This window comes from Mytilus trossulus, chromosome 4, assembly GCF_036588685.1.
Source record: "Mytilus trossulus isolate FHL-02 chromosome 4, PNRI_Mtr1.1.1.hap1, whole genome shotgun sequence".
Classification (NCBI taxonomy): Eukaryota; Metazoa; Mollusca; class Bivalvia; order Mytilida; family Mytilidae; genus Mytilus; species Mytilus trossulus.
Window position 1 is genome coordinate 38,237,207 of NC_086376.1, and position 27,125 is coordinate 38,264,331.

Here is a 27,125-nt window from a genome sequence, read left to right on the forward strand (position 1 = left end):
ACATTGACTTTAACAGTGCTTATTTGTTTTCAAGGGGGGGGGGGGGGGGGTGGGGGTTCGTCCGAAATCTTCGTATGAAATCTTCAAAAATACAATATAACTTGTGGTTTAAAAATTAAAGTCATAAACAATTATTATCCCAGATCTGTTTTGGGTGAAATATCAGATGCATGCATTTGTTTTCAATCCAAGTACAGATTTACAGTATTTGTTTTGAATTTTTTTATTTTATAGTTAAATGATCTTTTAACGACCATGTTCTATCATATACAGAGCTAGACCCATGTTATTCTGAACCTTTTAGAAAATAATCTCCCATTACAATTTGTTTTAAAAGTCCAAATAAAGCAAAAAACATTGTTTGGGCTCGGTGTTATGTATCAGCATTCGGTAGTTATTTTATCCTTGTTGTCCAAATTCCAATAGGGAACATCTAATTTTATACCAGACGACATCTAAATTATTCATAGAGATGACCTCCAAAGACTACCGGCATCTGATGTAAACATATCTATTATATTATCCAATGTTAAAACACGTACTTTTATTTTCAATGAAATGGAAATGCTGAAATTTACACGATGAAACATGCCATAAAAGGTCAAACTAAAGGTTGCGTGCATACGGATTTAAATTAGTTGATTTTTTGAATTTCAAATCATTTCAACAAAACGTAAGGTAAATACCGTTAACTTATTTCTTCATTTATTAATGTTTGCAATACCAGCACCATCGTATTTTTTTGATCGAATTCGTAGCCTATGCCATTTTTAGACATTAAATAGTTTGCTCGATAAATTAACAAGGATCGATTGAAAGCAATCAACAACCATATATATATTGTTATAATAGAAAATTACAAAAAAACGCGGATTCAACCTGTGTTTTGTGGTTAATAACACTGCTCAATGTTCTCTTAATGTCTTATCTGTTCTCTTTTATGTTTGGACGAGAATACGACGGACGGACAGAACACAGGGAAGGACATCTATATTCCTTTATTCGAGGTGGGAGTATAAATAGTCCGGAAATTTGTTATCTAATTTAGGCATCGATCGGATTCTATTTATAGAAAAGGGTAATACCATGTTCGATTTCAGGAAATTTACAACTACGTTACATAATTCCAATACCAGAGAAATGGATGGTGTTTTTATTCCGTTCCTGGCTGAAATCATAAAATTTGGAGAACTGATATCGTCACCAAAGATAAAACGGATTCTGGGTGATGGTATGTAATTTATATTTGTCAATGCATGCATTTACTTCCTACCGTTTTATATAATTTATTTCAGTAATATTAAGTAAATTTTAGATTTGCAAACACTATCAGGTTGAACAAATTGAGAATAAAACGTAAAATGACAAAACGTTTATTATTTTCAAATTCATTGTTAATGCATTTTTTATTACTTAAAATGTAATCCTGATAATAAATACACATAGTCATGCATTTATTTATTTTGTCTCACATATTCACGCTCTAGTTGTCATTACTTTTACTTTCTTATTTGTTAACATATATGAATCATAAGATTTACAGGAAATTCAGTGAATAATATAATGTTTTAATCACTAGTTACAGATCAATTGAGTGACTCGTGTTACAAAAATAAAAATAAAAATAAACAGTTCAATATATATCATATTGAATATATTTTTGTTGAAAGGACCTCTGATCTTCATAGCTTTCCTTATTTTCCTTATCAACTTTAAACCATATTGCAACCAAATATGTATTTATTTATCACAGATAAAAAGAATAAGGCAACGTTAGTTAAGTATGAAAAAATACACAAGTGACAGAATATAAAAAAATAACAACCTGCATTCCAAGTTTAATTTATACAACAAGCTGATACGGTATCTAAGATATTCAATAATCAAGAGGTTTTGTTTCTCCATCATGATTTTCGTTGGTTCCAAAAATCTATTTTTAGTGTCAAAGTTGAAAGTCATCCAAAGAATTTTAAAATGTAAGATGTTTTAGATTTACGGTCGACTCATTATTATTTCATTGTATTTGTTGGTTACCAACTTTCGTGGGTTTCTTGGGTACAGGTGAACCACTAATTCAAATGCTTTAAGAAGTTATCCCTGACAAATGACAAATTTTATCCTTTTTATTTCATTCTTGCCTATGATCATGAATGCTGTCACCGATAGAGTGGAACTTTAAAATGCAAAAATGGTCAGCAAGGCAAATTCTACAATTAAAATATCAGGAGGACATAATCAGACGACTCTTTATTGGATCAACTGTTCTTTAATGCAGATTGTTATTCTTTTTTTGCGTTTTGCCTGATATGATAAAAATCATAATGCATGAATACACATTTTAAATTACAAGAATAATCATCTAGATGAGATTTGATTTGAAAGAGATAATCGTTTGATTTTATGGGTACTTTTAAGGAAGTGTTTAAGATCGTGGATATTTTTAGTGCTCACATATTTTGATTCATCTCTGATTCTCTCTTTTTAATTTTAATTCCAGTATTCTTTGCAATTTGAATTTCCCTTTCTCTGCGGGATGTATACCTCAATATTTATTTTGTTCATTTTTTTGAACTGATTTTTCACTTTCATTTTATTGCTACTGTTTCCTATCTTATTCAAAATTAAACGATAGAGAGTTTTTGTAGATGAAGTTAAACGACTGAGAAAGAGCAAAAACACAGAGAAAAAGAAGATTCAGGATATTTTAAATATTGTAGATCAAAATGATAGCTGGGAGACATTTATCGAGGTTTTAAAACAGGATCTTGGTAAATATCTTATACAAATACTAATTTATACAACTAAACACGGTTTCACTGTCATTACACAGTTGATATCACTTGAAATGAAATAGAAGATATCGAGTTGATTGCATTACCACGGCATACTAAGCGCATTGCTGTATTGATAGTTCAAATAAATGATTAAAAAAAGACATGGTGGATGTTCACAAATACAGCACTAACAGAACTCTGCAATCTTAATTTCAAGTTCGAGTCACAAGTTTAGAAACTATAACGTGATCCAAACTCATATAACAAATCCAACTCTCGAACTTAACTGAAACTTGCGGTCGAACTCGGACTATATTTCGAATTTGAACTCTCTAACTCGATGGCTAGCAATGCTCTCTGCTCCTGCAAAAATCAATAAATCAAAAGAAAGGTTAAATGTCTTGCGATTTAAATCAATATCTTTGTTCTTCAGTTAATATACAATTTAACTTATTCACAGACTTCACCTTCGCCCCAGACATACTTTTGAAGAAGTATGATCCTACTGTTGATACAGATTTGCGAAAAATTGTCGGTGTCCTTAAAGAGGAAAATATAGAAACAAAGCCATTATTAGAAGCTCTAGGAAGCCACGAATTGTTGACTGAACAAGATATACAGGATATAAGTGAAGAATGTGATAGAGACGACATAGCAGCATTAATTGTGTTGATAGACAGAGTTGTCAGACCTCATCCTCAGTCCTGGTTCAAAGAATTTCTTGATTGCATGATTGGGATTGGAATGGAAGAAATTGCAGGAAAGATTGACCCGGATATTAAAGGTCAAGTTCTTTGAAATAATAAGAAATTAAGTCATGGACACAAGAAACATTTGACTTAGTAAAGGTTTTTTGTATGATATGGTGATTATGAGTCTAAAGGTTTCAGAGACAGCTTGTCGATGAGGCAAGTGCGTTCATAAACCCAACCAAATTTTATAAAGGCTATGTTTAAATTTAACTTTCAACCATCAGATGAATATTTACCTTAAAAAAGTTAATAATTTGCCAAAGAAAAAACCTACATATTTCTACCGTGATAATGACCACAGTGAAAATGTTCCTCGAATAACGTTAAGTTAAGGTACGATTAATACCAAACATTATTGGAAGCGAAATTTATCATTTATAACAAGACATAGAAACTGATCATTATATCCAGTGAAGCTTTCTGTGAGGATAATAATTGCTTGACGAACACTCATGTCTATTCATCTGAAATCGAAAGTGGACAGAATTATCATACTTTTTATATTTATTAGCAACATATTTATGCATGTTTCTGTCCAGAATTAATTGTCGAGGTACTTTTAATAGAGTTTTTGATAACATATTTATTGTGTATTATCGTACAAAAGGCAATACATTATAAGGAACTTTGCTGTCTTTATTTACAGGCGCTTGTGATGCTTTGTTAGACGTAAACTTGGATGATCATTGGAGGAAGTTAATTATGGAGTTATGCCACGGACAAATTGTAAAGAATGTGACACCATCTGGTTTATTGACTAATTTAGGACTTATTTTCAATATGGGTATGTGTTTTGGGAAAAATCAGGTATAACTAAATTAACTGTGATAATCAAACTAGTAAAAATCTAAAGAGCAAAAATTAGATAGAAAATGTATAAGCAACGAAGTTGATACTTTGGATTTATTTATATTCGTTGTATACCGATTTATTTTCGTGTATTTTTGGGTACTAGTGAACCACGAAGTTAAATGTTCAACGAATGACATATTTTATATAGGCTTCTGTGCAGAGTTTCGCAAAACCACGAAATTTAATATCCACGAACATGCAAGGTCTCCTAAATCCACAAAAATTGGTACCTACTAAAATGAACGAATCCACAGTAAAATGCGTATTTAGTCGTAGTCTCAGGCCAGTCGATTATAAGTGATATTTTATCATAGTTTTGGTAATGTATTTGAGATATTGTCCCGGTAGACTGAAAATGAGGGATCATTAGTTTTTATGTTCAATTATCCTATTTTTTTTATCTGACAATGTTTAAATATCTTGAAAGGTTAAATTTTCGAGTTCTCTTTTATGAGGTCAACGAGTTTGGAGTGCATATACAATACCTAGGAATATTGAACGCATGAATATCCAGTTTCTAGTACGTCTGCTCTGCTGGGCAATGGATACAAAATGATACCAATTCGTGCGAAATATAGACTTCAAATCTAAAGAAGTTTTGTTCAATGAGGGCTTGTACTCTTCTAAAGAATATGTGTCAAAACGAATTATTTGGAAAAGTAAAGTAATACAGGTGTGCTTGATGTTAGTTTGAAACAGTTAGAATAACTAATTATATGTCCACATGTTCATCTCTTTAATATAACGTAAGTTTTAATTCCAGATGAAAAAAAGTCCATTAGATCTCTTGAGAGAATGGATTCGCCACAACGTGCAATGGAGAAATTACTGGAAATTTTAGACCACAAAGAGTATGAAGGGAAATGGCAAATGTTCAAACAAGCATTGATTGAAGATGGCAAGAATTTATTAACCTCGACCCCCATACACATACCCCCCTCCCTAACATTTTCTTCCCAATCGTTCCTATTTAAAAGTGTTTTAACACAACAATGCTACACGTAAGCCAAAAAAAAAAGAGGAGCAACTTGATTATACATCGTGTAAAAAGTGCACCTATTTTAGTTTGATTTTTTTTCTTTCTTAAGTTATTAGAGGGGCACTACTTGTCAATTTCATGTTCTCCAATTTGACTCGAATTCTCATATTTGATTTATAACATGTACAACATGTATCCAAATTATAAAAAAAAGTATAGAATAAACAATTAACAGGACAAGAGCTCGGTATTATTTATTTTCGCTTCGTGTGTATTTTAGTATTGACGACATCTGATGGTCATGTAAGCGACATAAACATAAATATAGATATAAATAGAAAACGAACCCGTGCAATTTGATTTTTCTAGGTTTGCTTGATTTCATTTATACAGGTAAAAATATATGTTCTTCATCGTTTCTACCTGTACAAGAATGATTTTTGAGGATCGGATCAGATGATTATCCTTTGTTTTCATATCGACATTCTTTTCCCTAAAAAACCAAACACACATAATTCAAGCGATATGCATCTCAAGCTGAGGGGTTGAATTAGATTAGAAAAGTAATTAGAGCGAAGTAACATGGAGATAATGATAGTAACAATCCTCGAAAAAGGCCTGCATTCAAATCGTTAAACCTAAGATCATAATGGTAAAGTAGAAAAGAAAAAAAATACTTTGAAAAAAAAACCCATTTGAACACAGACCAAGTAAATTAAGATATTGTTAGGAAAAACAAGTAAGGTACCTGGTAGTCTATTTCAACTAAATTGAAATCCCAAGGTAAAATGTCTGATCATATTTTTTTCTTTTCAGACTATGGATGGGTAAATGAATTCATCGAAGGCGATTTCGTAAAATATGAAGATACCCACATTTGGGAAAATTTGATAAATTTGTTCGAGAAGACATTGTCCGAAAATTTAAGACCACTTGAAATTTTACCCTATCTCAGACAAAAGTCTATAATAACTGATACTGATTCACAAGAGGTAGCTCAGATGTGTAGAAATGTTAGTGAAAATGCAGCTGTGTTTCTGCTTCTGACGTTTCTTCCAAAGCGAAAACCAAACACCTGGTATCCAGATTTCATGAAAATTCTTTATGAAAATGGTTCGGCTCATGTTGTTGAAGTTATAGACTCAGAGAAGTATGAAAGTAAGCAAATATCTATTTCAAATTGTTCAGATATCTGTTTAAGGAAATGTACAATATGTACACTGAACTCTATCGCTCATTTCCTTAAAGAAATATAAAGTAATTTAGACGACCATTAAATATGCATGATTTCAATAAATTGATTTTTAACTTAAGGGGAATAAAAGGTGTCACAACATTAAACAAATCTGCAAGCCTAACTGTTCTAAGCCAAAGTATACCAGATAATAACGTATTCTGCTAGCAAATTTGAATAATCTTCGACACAACTGTATTATAATATACAGACCGTTTCCTGTTTGTTTTATTTTCTGTACTTTGTAGATTCATAAACATTTATCATTTTACATTATTCATAGTTTCTGTGAGTTATTTTCCCCCCATTTATTCAATGTCTTAACAAATCAAGCAAGTGGTAGAGTAGTGTTTACTTTTTTTATTAACTGTATTTTCCGATTTTGGTCCTTCTTTTACATATTTCATGCAAATACTCATTATTGATTCTAGCTAAAATTTAAAAAAATCAAGGAAAGAAATACATAGATAAAAATAAAATGTGTGATGAACAACATTTAATTTTCTCTATTCTTTACTGTTCTTGATTATCTTTACCTCTGTATCTTTTACAGAACTGAAAGCTCAAAGTTCTGTCCTATCTGACAACATGGATGTAGATAAGATAGTTGAACCAACAGAACCAGAAAAGAATAATATGGAGTTTGACACTCAAGAACACTACATGTCTGGTAACATAAAACTCAGAATTCGATTTGTTTTAATCAAAGTGTCTTTTCGGTTTATTTTTTGTTAAGGCAGCCACTGTTTAACTTAATCTAACTTCCACTATCTTATATTTTTGGATAGAGTTAAGTAAAACTCACTGAATAACCCTTGTCAGGAAACACTAGAGCTACACACATAATGTGAGAAACTGAAAATGTTTTTTCTGGAAATTTAAAACAAAATAACTGAAAGCAAAACTATTGGTATTTGACATATTCATAAAATCATAATGTCTTTTTTTTTAAAGAAATTTCAGAAAAAAATAGACTCAAATTGTAACAAACGTATTAAAAAAAAAATATTATGCAGCTTGAATTTTCAGAAGATATAACGTATTTCTTTAGCAAAAAGTGAAGGCGATATTGATAAAGGTTTCACAAGTTTTATGATGCTGAAATACTTACATTTGCTTTTGTTTTTACAGTTACAGAGCAACCTCACATATCAGTTGATAATTTGAGTGCTCCACAGACAGTAGATCACGTTAGTCAGCAGACTTCGACAAACTTCAATTTGAATCAAGATGATGAAATTACAAAGGAGAAACTTTTTGCAAAGAAAAAAGATGACGAAAAATACAACAAGCTGTCAGAAGAAGACACAGAATCGCCAACTGATACTGATAATATTGTGCTGGACTCGCTTTTTGTTAATAATGTGAAAAAGGATATAGCAATGGAAGTTCGCCCTGAAAAAGTGAACAATATATCTGGATCTCGTAAGTTTTCACCAAATTTGATTGATTTTTCTCATTTAAAAAAAATTGGATTCTGTTATTTTAATCGTGTCATGCTATGGCTGAATTGCTTATTAAATTTGAAAATCCTTTTTTTGATATCTATTCCATTCGGTGATCTAAAGTAGTAAGTTGATATGTTATTTTGGTCTCTTGTGAAGAGTTGTCTCATTGGCAATCATACTACATCTTCTTTTTTTATATTTAGAACGAATGTTGTTGCTTTAATAGTTGCATCAGATAATTTGTCGCAACGAATATTTTAAAACATATTCGCTTGCAATTTCCCAAACCTTAGAAGCAATATACTACCTTCATTCACCTGCATATTGGATATTGTTATGGAATATACATTTCAAAATTTATTCGGTATTCAGGAGCACGAAGCAACTACTCAGACTTTGTAAAACGTCACTTGTGTCTGAGCAATAAGTTGATTTGCTAATGTGCTTTGTTAATATGCCTGTTTGTGTTTCTTTCGTACGTATGACGTGGCTATGTTCTTAAACATCCTGTCATTTTGTTATCTTGCCATGGTTAATGTTTGTTAATCTATTTATTTGGTTTTAAAGAAATTTAAAGATAATAACACAATGTTGACTGTTGTGCTCCTTTTTTGTGACATTTGTGTCTATTATATATAAAAGAAGATGTGGTATGATTGCCAATGAGACAGCTATCCACAAAAGACCAATATAACACAGACATTAACAATTATAGGTCACCGTACGGCCTTCAACAATGAGCAATGCCCATACCGCATAGTCAGCTATAAAAGGCCCTGATAAGACAATTTAAAACAATTGAAACGAGAAAACTAACGGCCTTATTCATGTAAAAAAAATGAACGAAAAACAAATATGTAACAAATAAACAAACGACAACCACTGAATTTACAGGCTCCTGACTTGGGACAGGCACATACATAAATATTGTGGCGGGGTTAAACATGTTATAGGGATCCAAACCCTCCCCTAACCTGGGACAGTGGTATAACAGTACAACATAAGAACGAACTATAAAAATCAGTTGAAAAGGCTTAACTCATCAGATGAAAAAGTGGATATTATGTCTGTTTGTTTTGGTAACACATCGTTGTCAATAAAATGGAATTATATAAGAATGTCGTAAGTGAGAGGTTTAGCTAGTTAGTAAACCAGGTTAAATGCACGATTTGTACATTAAAAAATTAAGTCAGGAATATGACAGTTGTTTTAATTCGTTTGATGTGTTTGGACTTTTGATTTAGCCAGTTGATTAGGGATTTACTTTTTGAATTTTCCACGGAGTTCAGTATTTTTTGTATTTTTTCTTTTTTGTATGCAACTATTGAAAATTAATTTGACTTTTTTTTGTGATCAACATAAGGAAATATACTTTCCTTCCGTTTATATGATTGTTTTTTTTTATCATTCGGATGCTTTCCCTTAATTTTGATTTCTACCAGAATATAAATACTAATTTTCAGTAAAAATATTTTAGAGTAAAAATGACACGCAGAAAGTAAAAACAGTTAAAAGACGGTTGATGCATAGTGCCTTATTCTACATGTAATTAAGAATAGTCACGAAGTACCAATTTTGAAAATTGACATGTTTGTTGTACTATTATATACCAGTTTAAGTCATAAAACTTCAGTAAAATTCATCAACTAGCAAAACTACTCTTTTATGATTGAAGAGAGTAATCAGTTGATTGTACATGATATATAAGGCATGAAGATGTTATTCTCACAGATCAGCTAAATTATCTATAGCAAAGGAGCCTACAAATTAATGCAAGAGACGGTCACAGAAAATGATTTAGAAAAAATTAATCATGTTCTGTAGTACGCCGTTCGATTAAAACTGACGTGGAAAAGTAACACCTGGCCACCACAAGCTTCATTTTTATTAAGATCCGGTGGCCGTGTGGACTAGCGGGACGGCTACAGTGCAGGCGATTTGGTGTCACGATATCTCAGTAGCATAGGTTCGAATCCTGGCGAGGAAAGAACAAAAAATTTGCAAAAGCAAATTTACAGATCTAACATTGTTGGCTTGATGTCTAGACGAGTTGTATATATATTTATATATACGAAAGTATATATATTTATATATACGAAAAGATAACAGCAACTGACGAATGACAAAATAACAATAGCAAAAACGGCTTTTAGTTAAGAGAGCTTAGTGTAGGTCATTTCGAATAAGAATGAAACTTTTTTGCTGCTGCACTGAACAAAAAAAAAACAGCGATGCAATCATGATTATCGTTATAAAGGTTAACAATTCCTGTTCCATATCTTAAGTGGTATAATTTCCGTCAGACAATGTTTTTTTCAGTTCCAACCGAAAAAATGAGCACAAAGAATGATTTTGAAATGTCTTGTACGTCTAACACGTCCGTACCAACCGGACAGCAGAGATGTATGTTTCATCTTGGAGGTGACTGTTATGTCACTGTGAATGTATTTAGAGGTGCTTTACTGATACATATCCGACAGTTTTACAAATCTGAAGAAAGTTTATATCCTTCCAAGAAAGGTGTGGCATTTACTTTACAGAGATGGTTGAAACTTGAGGATTGTTACAAAACGTTGGATGCGTTGATTGAGCAATGTCTAACTTGTTCTTTGGAATCCAAGCATGTGATTGATTTAGGCGGTAGTTTATATGCAACAGTGGATCCTTTGTATAAAACAGTTGATCTAAGACACTACTGGATCCCACATGGTAAAACCAAACTTGAGGCAACGAGGAAGGGAATTTCTTTAGATAAAACTAAGTGGAACAATGTGAAAGAAGTATTTTCAAAAATTCTTGAATATGTTCCAGAGTTAAATGCTGTTCAACTTTTGAAATAAGGTGTACAGGACTGATAGAACTTACTACATATCATATTTACATAATTATATTGTATTTAAAAATAAACTTTAAAGTATGTTAAGTGAATAAATAAAAACATAACAATATAATTTGCACAATGGTATTTGTTTTTACTCACCTGGCCCAAAAACTCATCAATTGGCGTCCATTCGTCCTCCATCGTTTCAAACACTTCTCTGGTGTTACTCTGCGAAATTTAGTAAAACTTTTCAACAAACATTATTGCAGTATTTAGTTAGAAAATGTGTTCGATGATCTCGCTTGCAAACTAACATGCTGACATGGCTAAAATACAACATAGAAATAACATGGGACTGTGTCTATTATCTTGAAAGCTGCTTTCAAAAGAGAAAATCTGACAGTTATGAAATGTTCAAAATAATTATGTCTACATATTTTCAGACTACATCAAAACTGTCAGACAACGTCTTCTAGGAGTTATTGCCATTGAAAGACGCATTTTGAATATTACCGAAAATTATGTTATATAGGCAGAGACTTTTAAAACAATAAAAATATCAACGAGACATTGTCACAAATAGATTCTGGGTGTATCTGTGACTGGGAAATGTGTTGGCCTGGAACCACACACACACAATAAACAGTACGACAAGTCTGCACGGACTCTGACTATGGGACTAGCTCTTGAAACAAAAGACGACTCTGTTTAGTGCGATGTATGATTTAATAAGTTCAGCATGGAATACAAATGTACAGAGTTGGAATACTAAATCCAATCTGCCACATCAAAATAACAACATAGTTTATATAACAAACCAAAAACTACTTGAATACACTTGACAAATATTTCTCTAAATGAGTGAGAAAATTCAATTAAGGGTTTAAACACATAGATAATAATTAACAATAGAACATACAGACTTATGTAGGGAATTAAACTCTTGGCTTGTCATAAACGAATAATAGATCATTTGAAGTAAAATGTTGCTAATTGAAAAACAAATTAAAACATGAAATTAGATTAGCTTAATCTTCTTAACTTGACTTATATCTTGCACAATAAAATAAACAAAATCCCTTCGTGAAATATTGCAAATATAACAAAACAGTAATTTTACAAAATCTTTTACAAAATGTCCGAAAAGTCTCAAAATCAATTTTAGTCCATTTATCCACTGTGAAAACATGCATCTTCTCCCACTGAAGCACGACCCCGTGCTTTGAGTAGATTTAACGAAAATGTCCAAATAGTGGTAGAAAAGGTCTGGGTTGGTTCTGGTACATGTTTACGGTCCTTTCGTTTAGCATGGATCACCAAATGTCACAAATGGATTTTGGGTGTATCTGTGACTGGGAAATGTGTTGGCCTGGAACCACACACACACAATAAACAGTACGTAATAAGTTCAGCATGGAATACAAATGTACAGAGTTGGAACTGCTCAGTGCAATACTAAATCCAATCTGCCACATCAAAATAACAACATAGTTTATATAACAAACCAAAAACTACTTGAATAGACTTGACAAATATTTCTCTAAATGAGTGAGGAAATTCAATTAAGGGTTTAAACACATAGATAATAATTAACAATAGAACACACAGACTTATGTAGGGAATTAAACTCTTGGCTTGTCATAAACGAATCATTTGAAGTAAAATGTTGCTAATTGAAAAACAAATTAAAACATGAAATTAGATTAGCTTAATCTTCTTAACTTGACTTATATCTTGCACAATAAAATAAACAAAATCCCTTCGTGAAATATTGCAAATATAACAAAACAGTAATTTTACAAAATCTTTTACAAAATGGCCGAAAAGTCTCAAAATCAATTTTAGTCCATTTATCCACTGTGACAACATGATCTTAATGTAATTCGTCATTGTCAATTTCGTGTGAGTTATATAATTGACCTTAAATCAATTTTTTTCTTATATCTGATCTTATATGCCTGATATCTGAAAAAATGAAATAGATAGATAGAAACTTAAGTTAGCAATAATTATTAGCATAACAAGGGCTTTCAGATAAGCTACATTGTTGAAATCGTTAGAAGACCACTAATTGGAGTTTTTGCCCTTTAAGTTTTATTTTTACCAATATTTTTGCCCAACAACTGAAACACTATATAGATAGATCTGGGACTATTACTAACTAAGTATGATTCAAACTTATCAGCAAGATAAGATATACAAATAAGTCAACATTAGAACGACTCAATTTCAGAGTTGTTACAATTTGATTACTTCTGCTAAAATTACTAAAGACTACTCAACTCCATACTCATAACCACAATCTCGTATAGCCAACAAAAAACAAACTAAAGTTTAGAACTATACACCCACACAACAGTGCCATGTGCTGATTTTAATTTCTTATTATGCTACATAATAGCATGTCCCCAACATATAGTCAGCAATTTTTATATACAACTGAAACAAAACATTAAATAAAACATAAAAAAATATTCACATGAGCAAGAAAGAAAAAAAATATAATGTGAAACACATTTATAGAGTCGACCATGTCATGCTGCATGATTATATCCAATGAAGCGTGGCAAAATAAATGACGGTCTATGCGCAGAAAAATAGAAATTCAGTTCCTGCAAACGGTTGACATTACATGATTTTACCTGTTTTGTATTGCGTTTTTGTCTATATCCGAAAAATTGGGAGGAGATAGATAGAAACTGAAATAAGTAAAATTGATTACCAAGACAAGGTCTACAAATATATGTCTACTGGCTGAAATGTCCTTGTAGGAGCTATTATTATTTAATGACGATTTGTTTTATTATTTGTATTGTTCTGCTTCTCATTTTGAACAACAACCTGTTGTAAAATGGAAAACGTGGTCAGCAAGACTTGACCTACAAACTATTTAAGACTACTTATAAGAGTTAGTGTTCTTTAGTGACGATTTTTACCAATAAGTTACGTGTCTGTCTATTAACATATAAGGATAGATTACACTTTTTCTAATTTTCCGCAACCATTTAGTTTTGTTTGTAGCATTAACTTATTCTTTAATGAAAAGTTATATGCCCATTTTATGTTTTGGGCAAAATTACAGATAGAGATAAACTGTGATGAGAAAAATAATCAGCAATACTATTTCTGACAAGATTGTTTACTGCTTATTCTGATATTGTACTGGTACACCACTGCCGGCTTAGATAAGGAGCGAAGAGCGTTTGTAAACATGTTTAACCCCGCCAAATTCTGTATGTGCCATTCAGACAACTAAATTATGTTTTCTTTTTTCATTAATTTGTCTCGGTGATATTTTGATCTTTATTTAAAAGTGTATAAAGATAGATTACACTTTTTCAAATTTTCCGAAACCATTTAGTTTTGTTTGTAGCAGTTACTTGTTCTTTAATGACAAGTTTATGCCCATTTTATGATTTGGGCAAAATTTAAGATAGAGAGAAACTCTGATGAAAAAAATTATCAGCAATACTATTTCTGACAATATTGTTTACTGCTCATTCTGATCTTGTACTGGTGCACCACTGCCGTCTTAGATAGGGAGAGAAGAGCGTTTGTCAACATGTTTAACCCCGCCAAATTCTGTATGTGCCAGTCAAACAACTAAATCCTGTTTTCTTTTCTCATTAATTTTGATTATTGACAATTGTGTTGGAAAATTCCACAATTGACCTGTCTAATCTTCCTTAGAAGTGTTATGTAATTCATAAACCAAAGTGTAAAGACTCGTCTAGTGCCTGTTTTAATTCATTCCGACATTAATATACAGAATAAACTATTTTATGATTAAAAAGAAAGAAAAAAATAACAAAGAGACTATCACACATCTGGAAAAACTGAAATTAAACATTTTAATCAGAACGAAAACTGTTGACTATTAAAGAAGCTTGCATTTCGGTGAAATTTCATGCGGCGAATGTTTTTATAGTAAATAGTCCAACAGAGAAATCAGTTGAACACATTTTTTTAACGATCAACCAATAATATACAAACACAATATGAATGAGTTCATTTAAGTATATTAAAACTGATTTGCCCAATTTTATGTTAATCTTTATTTATGGGAAAACAGCCAAGTAGTTCGTTAGGAAAAGAGTTACTTTCTCATGCCTCTTACACTATCATATTGGTCTAACATGTACATGTATTTCTATAGATGTTTGGGTAACAAAAAGATACGAGGCTTATAATATGGCACTTTAAGAGCGAGCTAACATTGATCTTGTTATTGATAAATTAGTATATAACCAAAAATGTACATCTATGTTAAACAGTTATTCTCACTTTGTCTTTGGTCTTGGGGAAACATGATTTATTTATAATAGCTTAGTAGTAATTGGCATTTAACTGTGAAGTATTTGACAGACACGTCGTGTCCTTTGTCTTTGAGTCTGTTGTTCTTAGTCAAAATTCAAGTCCTGCCAAACTGAATCTACATTTGGTTCTTATATCAAACAGCAAGGTAGATTTGAAACAACTAATTTCTGATCCAATAACCGGATAGATCTTTGTCAAAATATTTGGTCATAATTTATCACCGGTTATCCTCAGCACCATGTTCATATTTGGGGTCATCAAATAAATTTCATTTGGTTTGATTATTATAGTTCATTCTAATGCAATTAGTTTGCAACGATAATTTTCATTGGACGTTGACAAATATTTTGAGGGGTTAGATTCCACGTTCTACCAGTCCGTAACTAAGAAAGCCACCATTTCGATTTTTTTGGGGCATGTAATTTTGTCTTTTATAGTTCAATCTATTGTAGGTTTATATAAACAATTTCTGTGATTTAAATGCCTGTATTATTTTTTTCATAATTTTAACAGCATATGATGCAGTTGGAAATGACGATCCAGATTCCGACACTGATAATGAGATAGTGAAAGAAGAACTTCGCCTAAGAGGGTATCAAATGGAGTTGGCGAAACCTGCATTAGACCACAAGAACTGCATAATTGTGGCACCTACTGGAAGTGGAAAGACATATGTAGCACTTAAAATAATACAGGTGATTTAGAAATGATTTAGCTTAAAATTTGTTATTTGGTTATTTAAAGACACATAGTGTTTATAACAAAAGTTTGGTGTTAAAATATACTTTTATACGTGTTGCTAGTGCAATAAAAGACTTCAATAACTTTGTTTGTCATGACATTTTTTGTATTCGAGATATTAATTATATTAGTCTTGTTTTTAGAATATGTTTTGAAACTTTTGATATTGGTCAATAGACAACATTGACATATTTTAACGATATGTTTTTAGGATCATATGGATAAAACTACTGACAGATTTCCTAAAGTTGTGTTCTTAGTAGAGCAAAGTGCCCTCGCCAAACAACAGGCTGATAAATGTAAAAAGTATCTATCAAACTACCGTGTAAAACTAATCACTGGGGAAATACAGAGAGACGCGAAGATACCAAAATCATTATCTTCATGGTTAAATAAGTATGTATACTTGATCATTTAGTTTAACAAATAACACGGAGTACTCTTTCAGTTTGGGAAAATAAAGTTTTCTCAAAATAGCTTAGACTAGGTGCAATAATGCATATTCAAAGAAATATAAAATTAATCACATGAAATTTGCATCTCTAGTTAGAATTAATTACTCCTTTCGTGGTTGTATACACTGTAGTTTTCATATTTTCATATCCCATTTATTGGCATTATGCTTTATGCTTTGGGGTTCCTTTCGTTCGTTCATCTGTGATATGATTTTTCTAGGTTATTGGCAAATTATAGTTTTGACCCCTATTTTACGGTCAACTAAATATAATAGTGTACTATGGACTCATTCCTGTTCTTTCATAAATCAATGAGGGATTACTAAGTGCACCATAATCATGATTTTATATATTTAGAAAAGATTACATGAAAATTATCGCTGGTATTAGAGGATTCATCACAAATTTTCTGTTTCGTGCTCTCTTTTTTTCTTACGATTTTTCTTTACTTCAAATAACATGGTCTTATACTTGTCTGGAATATGATGCATATGCCATTAAGGTGGTATGGGTGTCTTTCGCCATCTTGGATTGTAAAAAACAGAGAATCTAAGGTCCATATTTTCTATCAAGTTAGCAAAATTTGATGCAGGAATTCAGGTTTTTAATGTGAATTCTCATTTAAAAGAATCAATTTATAAGAATATTACTTATAAATATTAATATTTTTACAAGTGTAGATTGTTTTTGGTTGTTTTTTTAATATTTTCAAATTTGCAATTTGAGGGGAGGTAACTCTAAAACAGTGCATTTTCTGAAGGACTCTTTATGAAATTTTCCTATTTTGTCTTTAAGTCTGAAAAAACGTACGGTGACCCTATCTTTTCTTTTGATATTTTCAAAGTATTGTATGAAAGCAATCTGTTCCTAATTTATTTTACAATTCTATCATTTTGTTTAGTTTCTATTCACAAAATGTTGTTTCCATACAAAATTAGTCATTTTATCACAACCTGTAGCTTGATGCACGGTGACCTATCATTTTTATAATATTTTTGAACATGTATCAATAGATACTACATTTTGACAAAGTATGAACAAATTCTATCATTTTTATTTTAGACTCCCATACCACCTTAAATAATAAATCGGGTTGAATTCTGGTAGAGTCAAGCTTAGTTGAGATATTTACATATAGACAAGTCTCACTTTGAATCTTTTTTGGTTTTATGTGCTCAATATATATATAATTTTATTTATAGTGCAACCTGATATAACAATTATTTTACATACATTATACATCAATATAAGTCAGGTATATGACAGTTGTCATCCATTCGTTTGATGTGTTTGAGCTGTTGATTTTGCAATTTGTTTACAGAATTTCCCTTTTGTTATTTTCCTTTTAAGACTGTTAAAATGTTTGGCAGTGTTAGACTTTATCACCAGCCTCATTTTTTGTGATAATAAGCCTGTATATTGAGACGTTTTTTTTTTACAATTCATTCATTTGCCTGCCCATCTATCCGTTCTTCCTTCCCACTTTTGTATTCGCTCCTGGTGAAACTTTCACAGATTGTAACGCACATGATGAAGTTTTGAATATTTTAGTTTTTGATTTTATTTGAATGTCTTTTCGAGACTTTGTCATGTCATATCAGTACACTACAGTATATAATTCTTTTCAAATCAGAATGTGATGACACTATCAGCACCATTTAAACCATCTGTGCATCTTCTAATTCATTTTTAACCTGAAACATTTGTAAGTTTCCCTATACAAATTATAGACTAACTTTGGGTATTTGTATCCAAAAACCCTAGTCACAAATTATTGAAACTTTTTCAGAATTTTAATCATCATCTATTCGAATCTATTCTAATTTCCTTTTAGGTCATTATGGTTTTGGTTGTTTCCCGAAGAAAGGCATACCTTAATTCATTTTGAGTTTGAGTATCATTTTGTTCAGATTTTGTTCTGATAGTTGAATCGAAAAATACCCTGCAATACGAAGCACCAGTTTTAGCTTTCTTTGAAACAAACTATTTTTAGAATAGGATAATGTATTTGACATTTATTTTGAATCCAGAAGGGATATCTTAGTTGTCACTGCACAATTGGTAGTTAATGCTTTGAAGAATGACGAAATTAAAGTCGAGGACTTCACATTGATGGTTTTTGATGAATGTCATCATGCAAACGCAAGCCATGCTTATGCACAGATAATGCATGGATACTTGGATCTCAAACTTGATGAAAGTGTTGATAGACAGAAATTACCCTTAGTAAGTGTCTTATAAACACATTTTGTTATAAACAGTTGTCCAAGTACAATGAAGCCTTCACCTTTACCATTGTTATAACTTTATAATTTTGTAATGTTGCTATTAATTAACACCTTCTCTGTATACATTGGACGAATTCTCACAAGTTTGAACATAAGGATTTTCTTTTTCTTCAGAGTTATCATTAACGTCACCTGTAATACAACACAATACTTTTTAGGACATTTTATGTAACAAATAATATCATAAATTACGAAATAGTGCTCGCGAAGATAATTTTATTTTTATTTTTCGATTTTTTGTTTTACATTTAGCGATATCAGGTAAACTAGTTTAGAAAAAAACGCACTTTACATACACTTTCGCATTCAAAATAACATCGTACAGCGCAATAACAGGCATTTGAAACCTTTTTTCGTAGGTGGTTGGGTTAACTGCGTCAGTAGGTGTGGGGAGAGCTAACACAGAGGTGATGGCACAAAATCACATCCAAAAGATGATGGCAAACTTGGATGCTGAAGTAATTTCAACAGTAAATGAATGTTTACCAGAACTAACAGAACACGTCATTGTTGCCGAACAAGGTACGACAATTTAATGAAGTAATAAATATCACAAATATCTAGTAACTAGGAAAACATTTTTGGTAAATAAAGGCAACAGTAGTATACCGCTGTTCAAAACTCATAAATCCATCGACAAAAAAACAAAGTTGGGGTAAAAAACTAAAACCGAGGGAAAGGCATTAAATATAAGAGGAGAAGAACGACACAACACAATCCCACGAGAATATCAAATAACAAAATACATGAATTTCGGATAGACAAGTACCGTGACACGTCTTATAGCAATGTGAATTTACACTAAAAAATAAGAGAAAACAAACGACACAACGTTAAAATGTAACACACACAGAAACGAACTATAATATAACAATGGCAATATTCCTGTCTTGGTACAGGACATTTTCAAAGGAAAAAATGGTGGGTTGAACCTGGTTTTGTGGCATGCCAACCCTCTCACCTTTATGGCCATGTGAAATATAACATCAAAATGACAACACAACACCACATGACTACAATGTAAATATATTGGAGAACACAATTGACAAAGAAACACACGAACAACAGCCAACAAAAGGCAACAATTTCAAAATTTCAAGTACAAAATTGAACAGCATCGAGGACCAACATATCAAAAAGTTGTGCCAAAAACGGTCAGGGTTTTCTGTTTGTGAATTTAAATTGAAAATTAAATTTGTGCTACAGGAGAACAGTAATCTTTTGGTTCCATATCCTTGGTAATCATTGAATATTATGGTAAATATCCAACATATCGTTCAATAGATGTTCCCGGATGAAAATATTTTTAAATGCTAATGTAATATAATATTTAAAATAACAAAAGTGCATTTTGCATTTGGTAATATCTCATCTAAAAAATAGGAATACAAAATAATACACTAAGAATAAATTGTTACGAAAATACTGCGTATTAAACTAAGATAGTACATTATTTATTATTCACTGTTTTTGCTTAGAAACAATATCCACTGGAGAAAGGAAGAAAAATTATTTTGGGGAAACACTTGTTACAATGATGGCTAATATCGAATCATTTATGATTGACTCTTCATGTAAGTAGTAAACGTAATGACAAATGTAAATGCATCTTATATAATTTAAGAAATGGCACGCAATACAAAACCTCAATCAAAACAATTGCTGACTATACTATGTGGGTTTTACTAATTGTTGAAGGCGAACGTTGACATATAACGGTAACATCCAAGTTATTTCGACTCTTTAAAACCACGAAGACCAGATAGAGTACGAGTAATTCAATTCAATCCCCCTTTGCAAAATCATCTTACCATTTGTCTTTTGACAATCGACAGATTTAAAATAAATAGTCACACTTTGTTTCATAAAAAGGAAGTCTACTGTATATATAATCATATGTGAAGAACCAACAGATTATGCTTTAAAACACTGTGGGCTACCAAACATTTTCCAAAAGTAACGGCATTGAGATGCGAGAATTTGTATAGATATTTTTGAGGTAGGTACCCTCATTTCGATGGGAAGCAGTTTTCGATCTTATCTTAAAACTTTTATTTTGCAACGTTTTTGTAGCACCTGTTTTGGTGTTATCATTTTAACTTTGATAGGATATTAAAAAAAATCCAGAATATCTTTTGTGGAGATTTTCTCGTAGTAAATAATAATTTACGCAAGAGTACTTTCAGTGCAGTGTTAAATGCACGGTTTGTATTTTTGTCATCATTTTCCTTGCCATGACATCGTTTTAATTTGCCAATGTAACAATGCGTAGTAATTGATTTGTGTATCCCTGGCCGACTTGGTGTTGTATCAATACGATGCAGAATTCACACTAATCCTTCCTAAGGACAAAGAGAAAACACATCTTGGAAAATGTTTATAGTTTTACTTTAGAATATATCGATAATATCCTGTTATATAATAACACACAGTTCTAGCATATTCAAAAGAGATGACGATAATTGATACTACCGAAACTTGTTTACATATCTCAATAGATCAGTGACGCTCGTACATGTTCATACTCATCAACATCATTAAACAGAAGGTATTCCATACACAAAAGCTGTCCTCATAGAAAATGAGGAATAACGAATGAAGTCGACCCTTGAAAGATCACAATCACGAACTAGTTGACCTTTACGACAAGGTTACTTCTTTTTTCATTACAAACACGTTTTCGCAGTTTAAGATCTGGAATTAACAGAACATATGATTTGTATTTGTTTCTATAATGTCTTATATAATCACGACGATTTTCAATTTTTTTCTGAGTGGTGATTTGTTAAGAAAGTACGGCATGTGAAGCAGAAAACGCTTTACTTGAAGCATACCTGATCCCGAACCTCTGTAAGTTCATGTGATCAAATGTTAAATGCCATCAATGTCAATGTCATCAGTTTTTGCCTGTTTACTTCTTCATATTATTAGATGTTAACATTCGAAAGCCCTTTTTGCTCAAATAGTTTACAACAGTATTTCATAGGATTTCCGCTGGTTTTACTTGAACATTTGTATATGTGCCTTGTCTTATATGGTATAAAGAAAGTTTATCTTACTTTTCTTATTTTCACAAGATGCATCTTTTCTGCCTAACAATGGGAGTATATTGAAAGGACCTGCGGACAAAGGATCAGACCCTTACACGCAGTGGATAAGCAAACTATGGAGAGAAACGGCAAAAATCAACCACCAAGATGCACGACGATACTTTGAAACCTGTAGACTTTATCTAGATGTGTGTAAATGGAAATATTCATTAAAATTAACAAAAAATATAACTATAAATACATGAAGAATGGGATAAAATTTATTAATTTATAAAATGCTTGCTTCAATTCTCTTGTATTTTTTGTACTGATTTCGTTTTTGCTTTTTGATACAATTTATCAAAATATATTCCAGATCTACCTTTGAATATTTATAAACGATTACCGTACTCAGAATTCAAAAAGAAAAAACAACGCCCGAGTTTGTCTTTCGAGCACGAAATCTGAAGGAGTAAAGAATAATCTTATATACTTGTGACCTGGAAATCGTGGAAGCGTTCAAACTAGTTAATTTACTAGACGACGTCTCATCCTCGATTTTAATCTTGAATAGAATGAATGATGATACAGGCATAACAGTAAATTCTTCTACGGCGTCGCACATAATCTAATTTAATTGGGAGATCCCACAGTCCGTTTGTTTCAATCTGTCTGTCTTTATTCATTTTCATTTATTTTTACACCCAGATTTTATTTTTAAGGTTTATAACAAAGTCTTGATTATATATGAAGATGCACGTGTGGAAGATGCAATGCTATATCTTGAGCAGTATCTCAAACGTATAAATGAAGGACTGAAACCAGATGCTACAGATGACAAAATGCTGAAAATATATCAGAGTAAGAAATTAAGGTTCTGATACTAATATGCGTAGCATTACAATAATCTGGAATTAAAAATTGTGTTCTCATCATGTTAATTCAGATAGCACATAGTTGCTTTCAAATTCATCCATGGAATAAGTTTAAAGCTAGGTAGAATGTTTTCATCATAAACAGGATATGGCATAATGCATTGTTTTTATAAATGCTCTGATGCTTTGTTATCGATTTGATTTACAATTATTTTGATTCGAATGCTACTCATGTTGGCTAAATGCGGGTTCGGTACATTATAAGCCAAGAATTTTCAATGACATTTCCACTGTTTTATCGAAGATCAATTCGTTTGTTATTCGTTGAATGGAGTTATATTTCCATTTTAAAATAATCACATTTGTAGTGTTGTTTAATGATTTATCATATAACGCAAAACTTCAAAAAATACTTTATTAGAATTAACTGAAACTATCGCAGTATTTTTACAAAAATGACAACATGCACCTCTTTCGTTATCACATTCTATCATTCATTTTGTGGCACGTGGGTATCGGTTTGTGAGCTTTGCAAAGAGTACATATTTATGACGTTTGTATACATTTTACGTTTACAGAAGGAAATCGAGTATTAACAGCATGTGTTGGAAATGTTAATCACATTAACCCAAAGTTGGAAGCATTGAAAGATATAATATTCAAGCTTTACAAAGAAAAGCCAGATTCTAGGGTGATCATTTTCATAAAAACCAGAGAACTTGTCCAGGCAATTGAAAACTGGATGAAAGATACAGATGGTTTAAGTTGTTTAAATCCTGTTAAATTTGTTGGTACTCAAGCTAGTGGAGAGAAGGGAGGTTAGTTGATTGTAATCAGAGTAATTATATGTATTGTTGAATGCATAGTAGAAGAAAACAAATGATAACAGGACCAACATTTACAGAATACACTTTGTTTGAACTCTAAATGATATCAAGTGATAATAAATCTGGTATTTTTAATGAGTTTCTTTTCTCCAGCAAAATGCAGAACCTCAAAGATCTCAAACACCAATTTACTTTGAAAATAAACTCATCACGTATTTCAGGATTGACATTTTGCATTCGCACCGGACGCGCGAATCGTCTATAAAAGACTCATAACAGACGCTCGAATAAAAAAAGATTAAAAAAGCCAAATAAAAACAAAATTGAAGAGCAATGGAGGACAAAATATATGATAACAAGAATGAAATTGCAACTATTTAAAAATATCACAGTGCTTTAATAAGTTTCAAGAACCGACGAAGAAGATACCATTTTCGAAGTTATTCATTTGTAATTATCCACACACGCACACAAACCTTTAATAAACACCAGAAACAGATTCTGAATTTGTTTCTTTCTAAAAGTCAAAATTATACACGTTTTAAAAAAATACTTTACAGAACCTCCAAATTGATTGTAAGCATTTCTGTTTTGAGTTAAAATTTAATTTTAGGTAAAGACTTTCATTTCTTTTAGTTTTTGTAATGCACGATTAATGAAGTAGTTATAAAATTTAGTTACTTGGAATTCAAAAATAATATTCTATATAATTGCCTTTTGATAAATTTGGAAAACATTAGGTTATTTATAAAAAAAAAAATCATTGACGTGAACCAGTACTTTTTTTAGTAATGAATTTCTTTTAAGCCCATATTCAACATGTGCTACAAAGTGTTATTTTAGAGATAACATATTATAAATTGAATCATAATATATTTTTATGAATTTAACATAGGTATGACCAAGATGGAACAAGATTGTATCCTTAAAAAGTTTAGAACTGGAGAACATAAAATTATTCTTGCAACATCTGTAGCGGAGGAGGGACTAGATATACAGACGTGTAACTTAGTCATCAGATATGATCATGTAACAAACGAAATAGCCATGGTACAAGCTAGAGGTAATTGTCTTCAAATGGATCAAGATAATTTGATGTAAAATAGTTGATGTAATAGACCTACTTGTTTTTTGAATTTTGAATATTTTTTTGAATTAACTGAATAAACGCGAAATAGAACCATTTAAAAGTGTTTCAACATTAGAAAACCTGTTAAAATATGTAATTACAGGTTATGATATATATCCAATTCTGATTTCGTATTTATAAAATAGAAGTTAAAAGATGCAAATTTCCTATTGTTATAGATAATTGTCTTTGACTGTTACCAGAATCTAATCTATTAGCTTAACAAAATGACATAACTTAGTTCCCGATTGTGAAGTGTTTACTCAGTGAATTTTCATTGGGGTGACGATTGCCCTGTAGAAGCAAACAGTCTCGTTCATTTCACAGTTCATCCGATTCCCGCAGATTTTGTGTTACCTTAATTTGTCTCTTTCTTATTGATCTCTGGGATTTGAACATCGATAAACTACGGTCGCTTTATTATATATGTATATATGGTCTTACTTTTAGTCAGTATCTTTTTTTCACAAAATGTAAAAGGAACATAACAATAAAAGTCTTTTAGGAAGTATTGACTTATTGAATATTTTCTTTCATTCTGTTAGGTAGAGGAAGAGCTGAAGGGAGTAGAATGGTTGTAGTAGCTAGTGAAAAGAGAGGAACTGCAGAAAAAGAGGAAATCAATTTAATGAGAGAGACAAAAATGAACGAAGCCATACAGAAAGTCCAACAAAAACTGTGTCGAAATAAAGTACAGTTCTTAGAGGAGGTTGAAAAGATTCAAAGGTCCGAGAAAAAGAAAAGAGATCTGGAAAAATTGTCTAGAAAGAGAGGAACAAAACGAAATTCAGAATTCGTATTACGATGTGGAAAGTGTAGTAGCTATATATGTATATCATCGGATATAAAGAAGATCCAGGATGCCCATCACGCTGTTATAAACGACGATGTCAGAGACTGTATAACCACTGAAAAATCAGAAGCCAAACGTATTGATGCCTACACTACATGTGGTGTAGGTAAGGTCAAATGTAAGAATTGTGGAAAAGAGCTTGGGAATGTGACTATTCACCAAGGAGCAGAATTTCCTGTTCTTAAAATTGATAACTTCCTAGTGGCTGACAGTGCTGGTAAAACAAATGTGTACAAGCGATGGAAAAGCGTGCCGTTTTGTCCAGATCCAATGCTTGACGCGGATTTGGAGTTCAGATTACAAGGTCAACCCTATGTTCAAGAGTAAATAGACTGTTTTCGTTTGTCTATGTTGTGTTTTATGAACTATTGTTAGTCTGTAAGTCTTATTCCATTTTAGCCATGGCTTTATCACTTTATTTTCGATTTATGCGTTTGAATTTTCCTCTGGTATTTATTGCCAATCAATAAAGACAACAGTAATATACCGCTATTTAAAAGTCATAAGTCGATAGAGAGAATAAAGGCAACAGTAGTATACCGCTGTTCGAAACAAATCCAGGTTACAAACTATAACCGATGGAAGTTTATCAAATAAAGAGGAAAACAACGTACATCCTTATTTGAATTATTTAACGAAACACATATGTTACGTTTGTTTTGAATGAAGTTAAGTCTTTTCAAAGCGCATTCAAAGATTTGAGTCTTTGATGAATATAATGTTGAATATTTGGATAGAAGTTGTAACTTTATTATAGTGATTTATTAACGAGTAGGTTTTACCATTATTATCCCTGCTATTGATTAGTTATTTATTGGTATGGTCTTACAAGAAATATTACAAAAAGTGTATACATTGTTTTAATTTGTTTCACAACAGTCATACAATAACTTGTTTGCCTTTGAAAAAAATACGTTTCTAAAAAAATGTGCCATATTCGACAAGAAAGGAGTTCGTGTGAAAATAGATAATACAATTGTTTTACTTAAATTCAAGTTAATCTATCATAGTAATATCTTACAACTCAATGTATGTATACGCTTGAATGTGCACTTAAAATAACTTGTACGTTGTACTTGTACTTGTATTGATCAAGTGTATTTGTCTGTGGCCCCATTGTGGTTTGTTTTTGAGAATGAAAATTGAAAGAATACGAATACTTTTAGATTTGGACTCTGAAAATAGTCCAGTCAAACTAAGATTTAACCTCAAACTAATTGCAACAGAAAATGTTTTAGTTCTAATCTATAGTATTATGCCCTTTATATACACAGAATAAAGTCCCACAAAATCTAACTTGAGGAAAACTCAAAATCAGCATTTTAAATTTCCTATGGAAATTAACATTGGGAGGGGAGATAACTCTTGCAAAAATTAGTCTTTTTTGGTCAGTTTTTGGTTGTTTTTCTTGAAATTTATGTATAGAATGATACTTTGATGGGGTTATAAGTTTGAATTTGACTAAATTATATAATCCTCTGCTCATTAAATGTACAAAACCGAAGTATTATGGGTAGTTTAATTTTTTTTCGTACATTTTTCATTAAAGAAATTGCAAATTTGAAGCTTTGTAACCATTTTGAAAAAATAATGTGAAAATTTGGTATTGTTTATATCTGTTTATTATATTTTTTCAGCAACTTACTTATCTTAAGAAACTTTAAACCACAAAAAGAAGAATACATGCTTAATTATTTTTATTAAATTTGAGATTCTTTACCTTGACATGTTGAAAAATTCAATAAATGGTC

The 27,125-nt window shown here is 31.4% G+C and overlaps 1 protein-coding gene across 1 annotated transcript; it reads left to right on the top strand.

Moving 5' to 3' along the window:
- Nucleotides 1-1,015: 1,015 nt before the first annotated feature.
- On the top strand, nucleotides 1,016-26,550 carry LOC134715261 (antiviral innate immune response receptor RIG-I-like). The gene is made up of 18 exons (XM_063577325.1): nucleotides 1,016-1,231; nucleotides 2,646-2,768; nucleotides 3,235-3,558; nucleotides 4,173-4,310; nucleotides 5,142-5,276; nucleotides 6,174-6,515; nucleotides 7,145-7,261; nucleotides 7,723-8,016; nucleotides 15,691-15,872; nucleotides 16,130-16,314; nucleotides 18,404-18,599; nucleotides 19,021-19,183; nucleotides 20,140-20,235; nucleotides 21,739-21,899; nucleotides 22,413-22,551; nucleotides 23,144-23,383; nucleotides 24,288-24,455; nucleotides 25,067-26,550. Exons 1-18 carry the CDS (start codon nucleotides 1,087-1,089, stop codon nucleotides 25,699-25,701), a joined length of 3,783 nt encoding a protein of 1,260 aa, XP_063433395.1. The 5' UTR covers nucleotides 1,016-1,086; the 3' UTR covers nucleotides 25,702-26,550.
- Nucleotides 26,551-27,125: the final 575 nt, after the last annotated feature.